Source organism: Hyla sarda, chromosome 13 (genome assembly GCF_029499605.1).
Source record: "Hyla sarda isolate aHylSar1 chromosome 13, aHylSar1.hap1, whole genome shotgun sequence".
Classification (NCBI taxonomy): domain Eukaryota; kingdom Metazoa; phylum Chordata; class Amphibia; order Anura; family Hylidae; genus Hyla; species Hyla sarda.
In genome coordinates, this window is record NC_079201.1 from 2,689,330 (window position 1) to 2,707,803 (window position 18,474).

The 18,474-nt window shown below is 39.9% G+C and overlaps 1 protein-coding gene across 1 annotated transcript; it reads right to left on the minus strand.

Annotated features, from left to right (window-relative positions):
* Window positions 1-817: 817 nt before the first annotated feature.
* Window positions 818-18,239, minus strand: LOC130297241 (nuclear factor 7, brain-like). The gene is made up of 2 exons (XM_056549486.1): window positions 18,194-18,239; window positions 818-2,909 (listed from the first exon to the last, which is right to left on the minus strand). The coding sequence occupies exon 2, from the start codon at window positions 2,750-2,752 to the stop codon at window positions 1,148-1,150; it is 1,605 nt and encodes a 534-aa protein (XP_056405461.1). The 5' UTR covers window positions 2,753-2,909; window positions 18,194-18,239; the 3' UTR covers window positions 818-1,147.
* Between the last annotated feature and the right edge of the window lie 235 nt (window positions 18,240-18,474).

The following is an 18,474-nucleotide window of genomic DNA, read 5'->3' on the forward strand; positions in this document are numbered from 1 at the left end:
CTATAGACAAGTGTGGTGCTGCTCTGAAAAAAGCAGCCAAATGTTATCAGAACTTCCCAGACCTTGTTGAGTTGTATGGTGTCTTTACCCAAATAGTAGACGTATTCTTCATCTTCATGTCCTCACTGGATCCTGCACGGTAAAGGGGCCCGAGCTTCATGGAACCATTGGGTCTCTAGGTCATACATCCTGGATCTACAGGCCCAGTAGTATCTAGGGTATGATCTAGAATCAAGCGCCCAGGATCCTCTTAGATCACCAAGGTAGATCTGGGCACATCGGTATGAGATGTAACCAGCAGAGACCCAATGTCTTCCTGTAGGAACTTAGTGGGTCCAGGGGCCTAGAGTGCCACTAAACCAGTGAACTGATACTACAACTGGGTACCATGACCCCACAAATGTCTGACAATGAATCATTCTGAAATCAGAAATCCCCCCAAAAAAACTTCAAAATCCAAAATCAAACTTGTAATTATGCAAAAAAGATTATATGTACTGGAAACATACCCATTCCCCAAGATGATCATCTACTCGATACTACAAGCAAATAAGAGACGCTACATAAAAATTTACCATCCCACTTCAGGAGATGAGCATCTAGTGTCACCATTAGAGATGAGCGAATTTACAGTGAATTCGATTCGTCACAAACTTCTCGGCTCGGCAGTTGATGACTTATCCTGCATAAATTAGTTCAGCTTTCAGGTGCTCCGGTGGGATGGAAAAGGTGGATACAGTCCTAGGAAAGAGTCTCCGGAGCACCTGAAAGCTGAACTAAATTATGCAGAATAAGTCAGCAACTGCTGAGCCGAGAAGTTCGTGACGAATCGAATTTACTGTAAATTCGCTCATCTCCAGTAACCATCAGATGAGTACTGGCGGTATTGCTGTCTGGGGCTCTGCCACAAATAACTTTGTATGGCCTACACATTTCTAACAACACAATGAAAATCCAATATGGTTGGTCACCCTCTCACTGTCCAGCAATCATGTCCCATAATGATGGTCAACCCAAGAAAATGAAAGATTAAATAAGTTGACAGAAGAACTAGAAGATCTATGACTTGTCCTTCTCTAGAAGGAGCACCAACACCTTGTCCAACCTCCTTCGTGATGTTACTTGTCCATAACTTCCTAAACAATCCTCAGCCGCAGATCTTTATGCACCCATCCTTCAAGACACAGAAGGCAGCATGAAGAGGCTCTGTGAAGGTGGCAGTGAAGGTGTGGAGGTGTCTGATGGGGTCACTGAGCTCATAGAAGGACAGCTGCCCAGTGTCGTAATCTAGATAGACCCTGAACTTGTGAGAAGACAATTGTTGAGTTAATTGAAAGACTTTGCTGTCATGCATGACTGAATACTGAATACTGTTATTGTAATAGACCTTACGTAAGCACCAGGACTTCTTATTGTCCCCAATCCATGCCTGGTGCCCACTCCGGTCTATACTGGGGTAACACAACCCCACCCTCCAGTTTCCAGTCTTGCTGGTCTCCACCTCAAAGTAATGACGTCCACTAGAGAAGCTTCTGGAGCTCAGCACTTGAGGATCCTGAAATCTTCGAGTGGTTTCTGGACGGTTCAACTTAACTTGGGACCAAGATGCTGTCTTCAGGTCAGGTGATATTTTGACATTTTTACAAGCAGTGGTCACGTCCAGGAGAATGTCTGTAGGGGCCTGGACATTGATTCCTTTCTTGACATTTTTTACTATTTCAGCTATGCCTTGTAGCAAGGTCTCTGAGATCAAACCTTCATCCATGTTGTCTACGATGTCCAAATTGTCAGCTTTCCTCTCCAGATCCTCCTCTATGAAGACACCACTAAAATGGTCTTTGTTTGACTCTTGCAAAATGGCAACTGGTTCAGTCATGTTACACAACTCATTTGCATACAGTATTTTACTGTATAACTCATCTTTCTGGACATCTAGCTTTTGTGTCAGGTTGGAAGCCATGGCGGTCACTTGGTCTTTCTGTTTGGAGATATCACTTAGGATCTTCTTCTCGAGGTCCTCCAGCTGTCTCCGGATGTCTTGGAAGAGGGCAATGACTCTCTTTCTTACACCAGCAATCTTCTCCTGTATATCTTTTCTGCACTCCTGAAGATCCTGGACTCTTTTTTCTATTTTGGCGTTTTTGGCTTTCAGGTTCTTCAGAAGAACGTTCATCTTGTCTCTCTTCTTCTTGGCAGCTTCTTCGATGAGATCTACCTGGTGGCCTTGGTGCTCAGTAGCCAGACAACAGGTGACACATATAAAAGCTGTATCTTCTGAGCAATAATACTCCAGGGTCTTCTTGTGGATGGGGCATTTGCCAGCCTCCATGGAAGCAGTAGGCTCAGTGAGGACATGTTCTTTTGACCTGCTATGGACTCTCAGATGTCTCTCACATAAGGACACTTTACATGACAGACAAGACTTTGCAGCAGGCACTGGAGAGTGACTACAGTAGGTACAGAAGATGAAGCTCTCTGGTTGGATGGTCTGGAATCGCTCGGCAATGTTCCGGAGCGCAATTGATGTATACAGCAATGGACGTTCTAGAAATTCTTCTCTGCATTCCGGACAAGTATAAACCCCAGACCCTATCTGGGTATCCAGTGCACGACCAATGCATGCTCGGCAGAAGTTGTGTCCACATCTCAGGGTGACCGGATCTGTATAGATGTTGAGGCAGATGGAGCAGCTCAGCTCATCCCTCACGTCAGCAGAAGCCATCATTGATACTGAAAGTCTCTTTTTGGACATTTGTAGTACTTGTCATGATGAGGCAAATTTTTATTAACTATGAAGTTTCCAGAGGAACCATGAGCTTCCCACCCAAGGGTTTTATCTCCAGGCCTGATGCTGACTGTAGGCATCTCATAAGGAATCAAATATACATCAAAGGGTTAATTGTGACATTCTGTGTCAGAAAGATAAAGAAGAAAGACTTCAGAGCCCATAAGTGAGATGATGGGGCGGTCAAGTGCAGAACATAGATAACCAATACTGAGTATGTCTGATCAGACTTGTTTATGTGTATGTGTGTATATATATATATCAAATACAAAGTCTTTTGCAGCACTGTTTGATGTAATAAATACCACTGGGTGCCAGCGTCCACAGCTTGATCACAGCTCCACAAATATCCAAACAAGAGTGCAGCACTCCATTCAAAATTCAGTGTAGTTTTATTGTCTCATGTCACAGCAACGTTTCAGCTTCTCAATGAAGCCTTCATCAAGCATAGTGATACACAAAATCAGGGGCTTTTATGCCCTATTATAGTAGTATTATAGTAGTTATATTCCTGTATATAGGAGCAGTATTATAGTAGTTATATTCTTGTATATAGGAGCAGTATTATAGTAGTTATATTCTTGTATATAGGAGCAGTATTATAGTAGTTATATTCTTGTATATAGGAGCGGTATTATAGTAGTTATATTCTTGTATATAGGGGCAGTATTATAGTAGTTATATTCTTGTATATAGGAGCAGTATTATAGTAGCTATATTCTTGTATATAGGGGCAGTATTATAGTAGTTATATTCTTGTATATAGGAAGCAGTATTATAGTAGTTATATTCTTGTATATAGGGGCAGTATTATAGTAGTTATATTCTTGTATATAGGAGGCAGTATTATAGTAGTTATATTCTTGTATATAGGAGCAGTATTATAGTAGTTATATTCTTGTATATAGGAGCAGTATTATAGTAGTTATATTCTTGTATATAGGAGCAGTATTATAGTAGTTATATTCTTGTATATAGGAGCAGTATTATAGTAGTTATATTCTTGTATATAGGAGGCAGTATTATAGTAGATATATTCTTGTATATAGGAGCAGTATTATAGTAGTTATATTCTTGTATATAGGAGCAGTATTATAGTAGATATATTCTTGTATATAGGAGCGGTATTATAGTAGTTATATTCTTGTATATAGGAGCAGTATTATAGTAGTTATATTCTTGTATATAGGAGCAGTATTATAGTAGTTATATTTTTGTTTATAGGAGGCAGCATTATAGTAGTTATATTCTTGTATATAGGAGCAGTATTATAGTAGATATATTCTTGTATATAGGAGCGGTATTATAGTAGTTATATTCTTGTATATAGGAGCAGTATTATAGTAGTTATATTCCTGTATATAGGAGCAGTATTATAGTAGTTATATTCTTGTATATAGGAGCAGTATTATAGTAGTTATATTCTTGTATATAGGAGGCAGTATTATAGTAGTTATATTCTTGTATATAGGAGCAGTATTATAGTAGTTATATTCTTGTATATGGGAGCAGTATTATAGTAGTTATATTCTTGTATATAGGAGCAGTATTATAGTAGTTATATTCTTGTATATAGGGAACAGTATTATAGTAGTTATATTCTTGTATATATGATGCAGTATTATAGTAGATATATTCTTGTATATAGGAGGCAGTATTATAGTAGTTATATTCTTGTATATAGGAGCAGTATTATAGTAGTTATATTCTTGTATATGGGAGCAGTATTATAGTAGTTATATTCTTGTACACAGGGGATAGTATTATAATAGTCATTTTTCTGACCATATGCACCTTATATCTTAGAGGCATTTGTAACTCATTGTGCAATAAACAGTATATATATATATATATATATATATCTCCAAACAAGAGTTTGCAAAATTCAGTGTAGTTTTATTGTCTCATGTCACAGCAACGTTTCAACTTCTCAATGAAGCCTTTATCAAGCATAGTGACACAAAATCAGGGGCTTTTATACCCAAGTGTACAATCATCAATCCAAAGTACATAATTACAGTCAATTATAAATCATTTCAATATTATAACAGTGTACAGTATATTTATATCAAAGTGCCATTAATACATAAAGTGTTTATTATTATATTCCTAAGAACAAAGTGCAAGTGCATATATAAGAGCAGGGCTTGATCATAAAAACGTCAAAAGTCAGCTGTAAATGAGATAATGCATATAGCAGGGGCATATTATATCATGAATATTGCAAAATAGTAAGTGAATCAATGGGGGAAGGACTCACCGTCTCTTCTTTCTGTCATGGCGCTGAATGTTTGTGTCTGAAACAAATGCGCATGCGCTGGCCTCGGTGATCCTCAACTGAGCGATTACGGGACCTGCTACAAACTCCTTATCTGTTGCATGTCAACCGGGACGCTAAAAGCGCTGCAGCAGCCGAATGGAAGAGACCTGGAGTAACAACACAGTGGGTGCAGCAAAAACCCAAACTTAGAGAATCGAATGAATGAATAGTATAGATGTCCTTCTCAAATAGAGCAATAATATAATAAACCTAGATAACAATTACTAACTAGATTGCAAATGAAGAACATTTACAAAAATACATTAATAAAATGAAATAAAAACAAAACAAAAATAACATTTAATTAAAAAATTAATAAAAAATAAAATAAAATAAAGAAAAAAAAATAAAGAAAAAATTATAAATAATAATAATAAAAATAAAAATATTAATACGGAAATAAACCCCACAAAATAAACAGCAAAAAAAATAATAATAATAATAATAATACAACAAAATATATAAGATAATAAAATTAATATAAATTCAGGACGTTGCTGCCATTAGTATAGGGTAACCTTTTAAAGATATCCCTTTTATCCCCTAAGAATTATCACAATTAAGGGGGTATTCCAGGTATTCCAGACGTGACATCATCATTGAGCAGTTAGACAGAAAACTTCAGAAGCTAATAACTATTGGAAGTAATTTACAAATCTTAGTAAATAAAGAACAAAGGTGCCCTGCACTCACCGCTTCAGTCCAGGTAATCCTGCTCCCATCTCGGGTCACGACTCGAACACAGAGGACATGGATAGTGGAGCGCTCAGAGGCGACTGCCGGCCGTTTCACGCATAGGAATGCGCTTCATCCGGCCTCGTTAACGTTATCGCGCTGTGCGAATTATAAAGGTGCAGCTGGTGAGTCACATGATTCCAGGTGAACTCTCACCCCATGTTGTGTTAAGAAATAAACGGAAAAGAAACCACATAAGGAAGCAAAAAGCAAGTTAGGTAAGTACATCAATACTAATAAACCTAGAACTTCCCTGAAAAAAGAGAAACTTATAAAAAAGGGGAAAAGTCTAATTTATCATTTAACCCTAACGGCCCCTGCGCGTCAAGCCGTAATATCCATCGCGCCTCAGCACGCTGGAGCAGACGGCGTCTATCCCCTCCAGAGGGGTGACAAGGGATTGTTTCAAGACCTCCAAATTTTAGAGATGTACAATTTCCACCATGTATGGACTGCATATGTTGAACAAATCTTGGGGACCCGCATCCTTTTCGAACTGAATACATATGCTCTCGTACTCGGGCCCGGAGCTGTCTCTCTGTTTCTCCAATATAGAAGAATTGGCAACTACAAATTAGAAAATATACAACGAAGGTGCTCCGGCAAGTGATAAGGTGTTTTATTTCAAAAAAGTAACTCCCTAATTTGATAGAAATCGCATTAATATTATGAGGGCATTGAGGACAGAAACCGCACTTCTTGTTCCCTTTCGGGGCTACACCAGACAACCAAGTCTCCTTGGGATGTGCTTCTCTATTCAACTTCTGACCCTTCAATAAGTCAGCGATCGTCTTATTTTTTCTGAAGGTCACTATAGGTCTATTCTGGGCTGTATTCACAATATCTGGATCTGCCATGAGTAGATGCCAGTTCTTGGTAATGGCAGATTTAATAACACGATTCAATGGGCTGTTTTTAAAAGCAAACATAAATCTTGAATTTTGTTCAGTAGTAAACTGAAAATCTTTTTTCTTCTTTTTTGAATCTATAAGTAGTTCCTCTCTGTTTTTTGTTGCAGCTCTCCTGTAAGCTCGTGCCAATACTTCATTAGGATATTGTCACTGTCTAAAGCGTGTAAGTAATTGTCCTGCTTGTTCTTCATAATCAGACTGTTTACTATTGTTTCTTTTTAGACGTAGAAGCTGACTATAGGGAATAGAATTTTTTGTTCCTATAGGGTGGGAGCTCTTATAGTGCAAAAGAGCATTTCTTGCCACTTCCTTCCTTATAGCCCTGTGCCAGAAGCTGATTATTCTCCACATATAATTTAAGATCCAAAAATTCAAGGCTATCTCCCCCCAAAAACACTCGTAAAAGACATGTTCATGGCATTGACATTAAGATAGGCTAAAAAATTTACTACTATTTGGTGACTACGGTCTTTATTGTCCTAGCACCTCCACTGCCAGGGTGGATTTCCAGCCTAGCGGGATGCCGTCTCCATCTCGTGGTGTTAGGAGGCTTAAGGTATCGGTGCCACTGTTGTTTCTCTTTTACTATTAGTAATTTACAAATCTGTTTAACTTTCCGCAGCCAGTTGATATATAAAACAAAAGTTTTGGCCTGGAATACCCCTATAATCATATAAATGTTCCCCTTGTGGTCATGTAGCACCCACTGCATTGCTATACTGAATAGCAGTCTTATAATACTATAATTGTTCCACAGAACATCCAAAGAGGGTGTTGTCCTTCTCCCTGTTCTTTCCAATAAAAACATGATCTATAAAAGAAGAACAAAACAAAAATTACAGTTTAATTGATCTGTGTATCACTCGTAAAAACAGAGAAGAGACATACAGAAAACTAAGAGAAATATAAAAATGATAACTCAATCATGATAGACTTCAGCTCAAACTGCATGATATTCCACATTGAGGCCATGAGGTTTCCCCCAACGTTCACGTCTCCTAAGAATGGCATGCCTGTCTCCTCCTCTCTCAGGGACAGGTACATGGTCTATAGCCATACATTTCAAATCCTTCTCTGTATGACCACAATCTGAAAAATATTTCGACACGGGAAGATCCATTTCTTTCTTTCTTATACTGTATCTATGTTATTAATCCTAGTTTTCAGACTCCATGTGGTTTGTCCCACATATAACAAATTGCATGGACAAGTTACAACATTTATCACCCATGTCGAATCACAAGTCAGAAAGTGTCTAAGAGAATAAGATTTAGATGTTATCGGATGTAAAAGGTGGATCTCTTCATCATGTTAGGACAATTAACACATGAAAGACCTGGGTAAGAGCCCAGCATTTTGCTTCTAAAGATAGTCTGGCCTGAAGTTTTAGTTTTAATATCTGACTGTACTAATTTATCCTTTCGACTCTTAGGTCTTCTATTGGACTCTTAGAGGATTCAGTGAAAATGTCAGAAAATTTCAGAAACATTGATATCCCGTATTTTATGTAAAAAGTCACTTGTGTCCTTAATGTAGGAAACTGTACGAAAAACAAAAGACCTCAATATTTTGTCTAAAAATATAGATGCATGGCTCAAAAGTGAATTGCGCCTGAAACTATGGGCCTACCAGGCGGACTAGACAGGAACTTACGTATTTTAGGTAACATATAAATGGTCGGTGTACTTGGATTTTGAATTATCAAGAAGTCACAAAGTTCTAAATCAATTAACCCACTGTAAACCGCCCCCTCCACAATTTTTACTAATTTAATCATGATTTCTAATTTTGGATCTCTCCGCAATTTAGCATATGTAACCCCATCACTCAATTGTCTGTATACTTCTTGTCTGTATTTAGATGTGTCCATAACCACAATCCCAGCACCTTTGTCTTCAGGCTTGATGGTGAGATCGTGGTTATGGACAAGTTCTTCTACTGCTTTTGTCTCTTCAGCATTTAGATGTGATTTAGATCTTTAGATTTGTGCATCCTCTGCTTCTGACTATCACTCTCTGATTTAATTGTTCAATCTCTGTTCTAACTAATGAGATAAATGTCTGTAGAGACCTTTGGATATCACTGACAATTGGGCATTAGTAAGAGTAACAGTAGAAATATTTACCACGGTTATGTTGTGGTCTTTTTCTTGGGGTTCTGTGGGCCAGTCTGTGGTGGTTTCATCTGTCGCTGACTTCTTGTTTTTCTTGCTTCTGTTCCGTTGTTTTCCACTTCGTCTGGTTGGTTTTCGCTTGTGTTGTTTAAAGTGCTGCCATGTCCTAAAAGATCCTGTCCCGAAGATGAAGATTCAACATGAACACTTTTATTAAATGGTATCCTGTTTTTGCCCCCTCGAGGAGCAACCTTGTTAGTGTCCACAGTATTATAAGGTGTAAAGTCCCATGTGTATACTCTGCCCTTATAATCATTCAGGTCCCTAAACCACTTTTTCTTCTTAACGTCCATGATGTCGGTCTTGAACCTATAAAAAAATGTTTGTGTCTTTTCCATATAACATCCCAATTCCTCTGGTGTGTGCATAGACTGTAATTTAAGTACTGATTATAACAAGTACAGAGTATACACATGGGACTTTACACCTTATAATACTGTGGACACTAACAAGGTTGCTCCTCGAGGGGGCAAAAACAGGATACCATTTAATAAAAGTGTTAATGTTGAATCTTCATCTTGGGGACAGGATCTTTTAGGACATGGCAGGACTTTAAACAACACAAGTGAAAACCAATCAGACGAAGTGGAAAACAACGGAACAGAAGCAAGAAAAACAAGGAGTCAGCGACAGATGAAACCACCACAGACAGGCCCACAGAACCCCAAGAAAAAAAACACAACATAACCGTGGTAAATATTTCTACTGTTACTCTTACTAATGCCCAATTGTCAGTGATATCCAAAGGTCTCTCCTTTTGCCCGATTGTGCTGCCTAATTGGTTTGATATAGAGTGTGATCTGCAATCTTTTTTTCGTAAGTTAAAATTGGAAATTTGGTTTCAAGGGAAAGGAGTTGGATCTGAGGACCTAAGGGGTAATGAGAAATCTGGTGAATTATGTTTGAAAGGTTTTGAATTATTTAATAAGAGTACATTTAACCCTGTAGTGGCTTCACATCCACTTGATACTTTTATCTCATTAGTGAAAACAGAGATTGAACAATGAAAATCAGAGAGTGATATTCAGAAGCAGAGGATGCACAATCTAAATGCTGAAGAGACAAAAGCAGTAGAAGAACTTGTCCATAACCACGATCTCACCATCAAGCCTGAAGACAAAGGTGCTGGGATTGTTGTTATGGACACATCTAAATACAGACAAGAAGTATACAGACAATTGAGTGCTAAATTGGAGAGAGATCCAAAATTAGAAATCATGATTAAATTAGTAAACATTGTGGAGAGGGCGGTTTACAGTGGGTTAATTGATTTAGAACTTTGTGACTTCTTGATAATTCAAAATCCAAGTACACCAACCATTTATATGTTACCTAAAATACGTAAGTTCCTGTCTAGTCCGCCTGGTAGGCCCATAGTTTCAGGCTGCAATTCACTTTTGAGCCATGCATCTATATTTTTTGACTAAATATTGAGGCCTTTTGTTTTTCATACAGTTTCCTAAGTTAAGGACACAAGTGACTTTTTACATAAAATACGGGATATCAATGTTTCTGAAGATACTTTGCTTGTGTACTTTAATACAGTAAACTTATACATGTCCATTAGTCACCAAAGAGGTATTACTGCAGTTAAACAAGCCCTTGCTACATCCATGTTCTCCATGGCGGCCCAAGACTTTGTTACAATTATTAAATTGTATTCTTTTCTTATAATTATTTTGTTTTTGAAGATCAGTTTTATTTACAGTTAGTCAGGACTGCCATGGGGACGAATGAAGCGCCCATGTATGCAAATCTTTTGTTTCTATGATGGAGGAGGAAGTCATCTCTGTATCCCACCACTTCAAACATTGTTTGGGGTGGTGGAGATATATTGATGACGTCTTCCTCCTATGCAAAGGCACAATTGACAAATTACATTCTTTCCATGATTTTTTGAATAACATTGATCCTAATATTTCATTCAAAGTTACCTATTCCCTTGAGTGTGTTAGCTTTTTGGACATTAATGTAAAAAAAATCTAACAATAGGCTACACACATCTTTATATGTTAAACTTACTGACAAAAACACGCTGCTCCACTATGGAAGTTACCACCCTCGTAGGATAGTGAACTCCTTGCCCTACAGCCAAATGCTGAGGGCAAAGAGGATAGTGGATGATGAGGAGACTTTTCAGCAGTCTCTGGACATCATGGTTCAGAATTGTTCTCATCGAGGATATCCACTTGACATTGTTGAGGCATATAGAAAAAGGGTAGAAGCAGTGGATAGGGAATCCACCTTGAGGGTTACCCCGAAGAAGAAACAAACTTGTATTACCATTACATCCACATACGGTACACATAGTGGGAAGATATCCAGAATATTGAACAAATATTGGCATATCATGAAAACTAGTTTTCCACAAAGGAAGGAGACAGGCGTGCCATTCTTAGGAGACGTGAACGTTGGGGGAAACCTCATGGCCTCAATGTGGAATATCATGCAGTTTGAGCTGAAGTCTATCATGATTGAGTTATCATTTTTATATTTCTCTTAGTTTTCTGTATGTCTCTTCTTCTGTTTTTACGAGGAGTGATACACAGATCAATTAAACTGTAATTTTTGTTTTGTTCTCCTTTTATAGGTCATGTTGTTATTGGACAGAACAGGGAGAAAGACAACACCCTCTTTGGATCTTCTGTTGAACAATTATAGTATTATATATTATATAGTAGGGATGCACCGATATATCGGCAGCCGATACATATCGGCCGAAAATAGCTATTTTGGGGAAATGCCGAAACAACAAAAAATGTGCCGATAATGACCCACCTCCCCTGCCCGCCCACAGCACAAGTTACAAACACTGCCAGTGCCAGAGGCGTAGCGTGGGGGGTGCAGGGGGGGCCAGCCTCACCGGGCGCAACATCTGGGGGGGGCGCGCTCTCCGGGATAGGAATACTTCTTTTTATGTGCCCGGGCCGGCTCCCGTGTGTGGCTGCAGGTGGGGGCCGGCCAGAGCATATAAAACCTAATACTGTATACTAAAAACCAGGGGGCCTCCAGCGGTTGTGAAACTACAACTCCCAGCATGCCCGGACCAGCAAAGTCTGTCCGGGCATGCTGGGAGTTGTAGTTTCACAACAGCTGGAGGCCCCCTGGTTTTTAGTATACAGTATTAGTTTTTATATGCTCTGGTCGGCCCCCACCTGCAGCCACACACGGGAGCCGGCCCGGGCACATAAAAATAAGTATTCCTATCCCGGACATCCCTGTGTCCCGAAAAATCTTTTCGGGACATAAGGATGTCCGCCGGTCACTCACCATTCCCCGGCGTCCTCCTGCGATCCTCCTTCGGTCCTTCGCTTCTCCATCTTTATGGTTGTACGCACGGGACGTCACTGACGTCATGTGCGTACAACCATAGAGACGCAGGAGGACCGCAGGATCGTCGCAGGAGGACGCGCGCTGGCCTGGGCCTGGTGAGTGACCGGCGGCGAGTCATCTTCTTCAGTGTTCCGGCCACTGCTCCTCCGGTCCCGGCACCTACTGCTATGGTCCATAGGCCATAGCAGTAGATGTGACCCTGGGCCGGAGGAGCGGTGACCGGATCACTGTGGGGGCAGCAGTACAGACATACAGCCTCCAGCCATACACTGTATATGGCTGGAAGCTGTATGTCTGTGGGGTGGGGGGAAGCTGCCTACTATTGTGGGGGAACTGCTGACCTAATGTGGGGGGGAGCTGCCTACAAATGTGGGGGGAGCTGCCTACAAATGTGGGGGGAGCTGCCTAATATTGTTGGGGGGAGCTGCCTAATATTGTGGGGGGGAGCTGCCTTCAAATGTGGGGGGAGCTGCCTAATATTGTTGGGGGGAGCTGCCTAATATTGTTGGGGGGAGCTGCCTAATATTATTGGGGGGAGCTGCCTACAAATGTGGGGGGAGCTGCCTAATATTGTGGGGGAACTGCCTACTATTGTGGGGGAGCTGCCTATTATTGTGGGGGAACTGCGGACCTATTGTGGGGGAACTGCTACTATTGTGGGGGAACTGCCTACTATTGTGGGGGAGCTGCCTACTATTGTGGGGGAGCTGCCTACTATTGTGGGGGAACTCCCGACCTAATGTGGGGGAGCTGGCAATCTAATGTGGGGGAATCTAATCTAATGAGCAGAGCGCTGCATTTTACCAGAAGACGGGAAGAAGTCATTTTCGGTATCGGTTTCGGCCGGACATTTTTTTTAAATTTCGGTTTTGTTTCGGTTCTGAAATTTCCATTTCGGTGCACCTCTAGTATATAGTATTATATTTTTCTTTTAATTAAAAAAAAAAAATGTTTCTTAAATTTTACTATGTATTTTAATATGTATTACCGTATATACTCGAGTATAAGATTTTTCGTGCTGAAAACACCCCCCTCGGCTTATACTCGAGTGAACTCTCCGCCCTCAGTGGTCTTCAACCTGCGGACCTCCAGATGTTTCAAAACTAAAACTCCCAGCAAGCCCGGGCAGCCATCGGCTGTCCGGGCTTGCTGGGAATTGTAGTTTTGAAACCTCTGGAGGTCCGCAGGTTGAAGACCACTGCGGCCTTCGACATCATCCAGCCCCCCCCCCCCCCCCCCCCCCTCTCACCCACTTTACATTTGTACTGACCTCCGCTCGGCGGGACATTAGGGTGCGCTGGTCCGGTGCTGCAGGACTGTCCGGTGGGATAGTGGTTCCGGGCTACCATCTTCACCGAGGGGCCTCTTCTCCGTGCTTCGGGCCCGGCCCCGGAATAGTCACGTTGCCTTGACGACGACGCAGAGGGACGTTCATTCCCAACCAAGGGGATGATGACAGGGGGATGATGAAGGGGGGGGGGTGTGGGATGATGACAAGGGGATGATGAAGGGGGGGTGTGGGATGATGATGAAGGGGGTGTGTGGGATTATGACAAGGGGATGATGAAGGGGGGTGGGATGATGACAAGGGGATGATGAAGGGGGGGGTGGGATGATGACAGGGGGATGATGAAGGGGGTGTGGGATGATGACAAGGGGATGATGACAAGCAGATGATGAAGGGGGGGGTGTGGGATGATGACAAGGGGATGATGAAGGGGGGGTGTGGGATGATGACCAGGGGAGGATGAAGGGGGGGGGGGGTGGGGATGATGACAAGGGGATGATGAAGGGGGGGTGTGGGATGATGACAGGGGGATGATGAAGGGGGGGTGTGGGATGATGACAAGGGGATGATGACAAGGGGATGATGAAGGGGGGGGGTGGGATGATAAGGGGATGATGAAGGGGGGAGGGGATGATGACAAGGGGATGATGAAGGGGGGGTGTGGGATGATGACAAGGGGATGATGAAGGGGGGTGTGGGATGATGACAAGGGGATGATGAAGGGGGGTGTGTGGGATGATGACAAGGGGATGATGAAGGGGGGTGTGGGATGATAAGGGGATGATGAAGGGGGGTGTGGGATGATGGCAAGGGGATGATGAAGGGGGGGAGGGGATGATGACAAGGGGATGATGACAAGGGGATGATGAAGGGGGGGTGTGGGATGATGAAGGGGGGTGTGGGATGATGACAAGGGGATGATGAAGGGGGGAGGGGATGATGACAAGGGGATGATGATGAAGGGCTGTGTGGGATGATGACAGGGGATGATGATGAAGGGGGGTGTGGGATGATGAAGGGGGGGGTGTGGGATGATAAGGGGATGATGAAGGGGGGAGGGGATGATGACAAGGGGATGATGAAGGGGGTGTGTGGGATGATGACAAGGGGATGATGAAGGTGGGGTGTGGGATGATGACAAGGGGATGATGAAGGGGGGGTGTGGGATGATGAAGGGGGGTGTGGGATGATGACAAGGGGATGATGAAGGGGGGAGGGGATGATGACAAGGGGATGATGATGAAGGGCTGTGTGGGATGATGACAGGGGATGATGATGAAGGGGGGTGTGGGATGATGAAGGGGGGGTGTGGGATGATAAGGGGATGATGAAGGGGGGAGGGGATGATGACAAGGGGATGATGAAGGGGGTGTGTGGGATGATGACAAGGGGATGATGAAGGGGGGGTGTGGGATGATGACAAGGGGATGATGAAGGGGGGGTGTGGGATGATGACAAGGGGATGATGACAGGCGGTGATGATGAAGGGGGAATGATGACAGGCAGTGATGATGAAGGGGAGATGATGACAGGGTGATGATGATGAGGGTGTTAATGACGGGGGTCTGGATGATGACAGGGGGGATAATGTATTTCCCACCATAGGCTTATACTCGAGTCAATAACTTTTCCTGGGATTTTGGGGTGAAATTAGGGGCCTCGGCTTATACTCGGGTCGGCTTATACTTGAGTATATACGGTATAATTTTTTTTAGTTTATATTTTAGTTTACCGGACAGACCAGCATTTAATTGAGGTATATTCTCTGCTGAAAAGTGTGCGTACTTCCGTTTTAGCTGTAGGTGGCGGACTTGGCCCTTTGTGGTGTTGGATACCATCCAGTGGACCGTGATCACCCGCTTTCAGGTTGGAGTCCCTACCCATTTAAACAAAAATAAAAAAGTGTTATCTTTGGAAGGTTTCCCTATACTACTGGCAGTAATGTCCTGAATTTATATTATTTAAATTTTATTTTATTATATTCTATATTTTGTGTTATTATTTTTTGCTGTTTATTTTGTGTGGTCTATTTCCTTACTATTTTTATACTATTTTTTTTATTATTTAGTCCTTATTTTTTTATTTAATTTTAATTTTTTGAATTTTTTATGGGTTTTTCATTTTATTTTATTATTGTATTTTTTGTTAATTTTCTTCATTTGCAATCTAGTTAGTAATTGTTATCTAGGTTTATGATATTATTGCTCTATTTGAGAAGGACATCTATACTATTCATTTATTCGATTCTCCAAGTTTGGGTTTTTGCTGCACCCACTGTGTTGTTACTCCAGGTCTCTTCCATTCGGCTGCTGCAGCGCTTTTAGCGTCCCGGTTGACATGCAACAGATAAGGAGTTTGTAGCAGGTCCCGTAATCGCTCAGTTGAGGATCACCGAGGCATGCGCATTTGTTTCAGACACAAACATTCAGCGCCATGACAGAAAGAAGAGACGGTGAGTCCTTCCCCATCGATTCACTTAATATTTTGCAATATTCATGATATAATATGCCCCTGCTATATGCATTATCTCATTTACAGCTGACTTTTGACGTTTTTATGATCAAGCCCTGCTCTTATATATGCACTTGCACTTTGTTCTTAGGAACGATATAACAATAGACACTTTATAGAGACATGTATTAATGGCACTTTGATATAAATATACTGTACACTGTTGTATAATATTGAAATTATTTATAATTGACTGTAATTATGTACTTTGGATTGATTGTACACTTGGTAATAAAAGCCCCTGATTTTGTGTCACTATGCTTGATAAAGGCTTCATTGAGAAGCTGAAACGTTGCTGTGACATGAAACAATAAAACTACACTGAATTTTGCATGGAGTGCTGTACCCTTGTTTGGAGATATATATATACTGTTTATTGCACAATGAGTTACAAATGCCTCTAAGATATAAGGTGCATATGGTCAGAAAAATGACTATTATAATACTATGCCCTGTGTACAAGAATATAACTACTATAATACTGCTCCTATATACAAGAATATAACTACTATAATACTGCTCCTATATACAAGAATATAACTACTATAATACTGCTCCTATATACAAGAATATAACTACTATAATACTGCTCCTATATACAAGAATATAACTACTATAATACTGCTCCTATATACAAGAATATAACTACTATAATACTGCTCCTATATACAAGAATATAACTACTATAATACTGCTCCTATATACAAGAATATAACTACTATAATACTGCTCCTATATACAAGAATATAACTACTATAATACTGCTCCTATATACAAGAATATAACTACTATAATACTGCTCCTATATACAAGAATATAACTACTATAATACTGCTCCTATATACAAGAATATAACTACTATAATACTGCTCCTATATACAAGAATATAACTACTATAATACTGCTCCTATATACAAGAATATAACTACTATAATACTGCTCCTATATACAAGAATATAACTACTATAATACTGTTCCTATATACAAGAATATATCTACTATAATACTGCCTCCTATATACAAAAATAGAACTACTATAATACTGCCTCCTATATACAAGAATATAACTACTATAATACTGCTCCTATATACAAGAATATAACTACTATAATGCTGCTCCTATATACAAGAATATAACTACTATAATACTGCTCCTATATACAAGAATATATCTACTATAATACTGCCTCCTATATACAAGAATATAACTACTATAATACTGCTCCTATATACAAGAATATAACTACTATAATACTGCTCCTATATACAAGAATATAACTACTATAATACTGCTCATATATACAAGACTATAACTACTATAATACTGCTCCTATATACAAGAATATAACTACTACAATACTGCTTCTATATACAAGAATATAACTACTATAATACTGCCTCCTATATACAAGAATATAACTACTATAATACTCTTCCTATATACAAGAATATAACTACTATAATACTGCTCCTATATATAAGAATATAACTACTATAATACTGCTCCTATATACAAGAATATTTCTACTATAATACCGCCTCCTATATACAAGAATATAACTACTATAATACTGCTCCTATATACAAGAATATAACTACTATAATACTGTCTCCTATATACAAGAATATAACTACTATAATACCGCCTCCTATATACAAGAATATAACTACTATACTACTGCTCCTATATACAAGAATATAACTACTATAATACTGTCTCCTATATACAAGAATATAACTACTATAATACTGTTCCTATATACAAGAATATAACTACTATAATACTGCTCCTATATACAAGAATATAACTACTATACTACTGCTCCTATATACAAGAATATAACTACTATAATACTGCTCCTATATACAAGAATATAACTACTATAATACTGCTTCTATATACAAGAATATAACTACTATAATACTGCTCCTATGTACAAGAATATAGCTACTATAATACTGTCTCCTATATACAAGAATATAACTACTATAATACTGCTCCTATATACAAGAATATAACTACTATAATACTGTCTCCTATATACAAGAATATAACTACTATAATACTGCTCCTATATACAAGAATATAAGCACTATAATACTGTTCATATATACAGGAATATACACTTTCTGTGACCTTGTTGCAGTGGCGGTAAGTTGTTAGTTGATGTCTCTGCTGTTTACTGACAGGTTACAGTTTGTTGTAGTTTTCGGTCTTTCTTGCTGTTGTTGGAGCCGTTTTTTTTCTCTTATCAGACAATTAGTTTTTTTTTTGCTCCTTTCAGCTTTTGCCAAAAAAAAATCCTAAATCTTTGGAGTATAAACAGTCTTTATGGGAAACCCAAAACATAGAAATAATAGGACCAGGACCAGGATGGATGACGTGTTAGACCTTTAACTGGGAGCTTTACTTTTGGG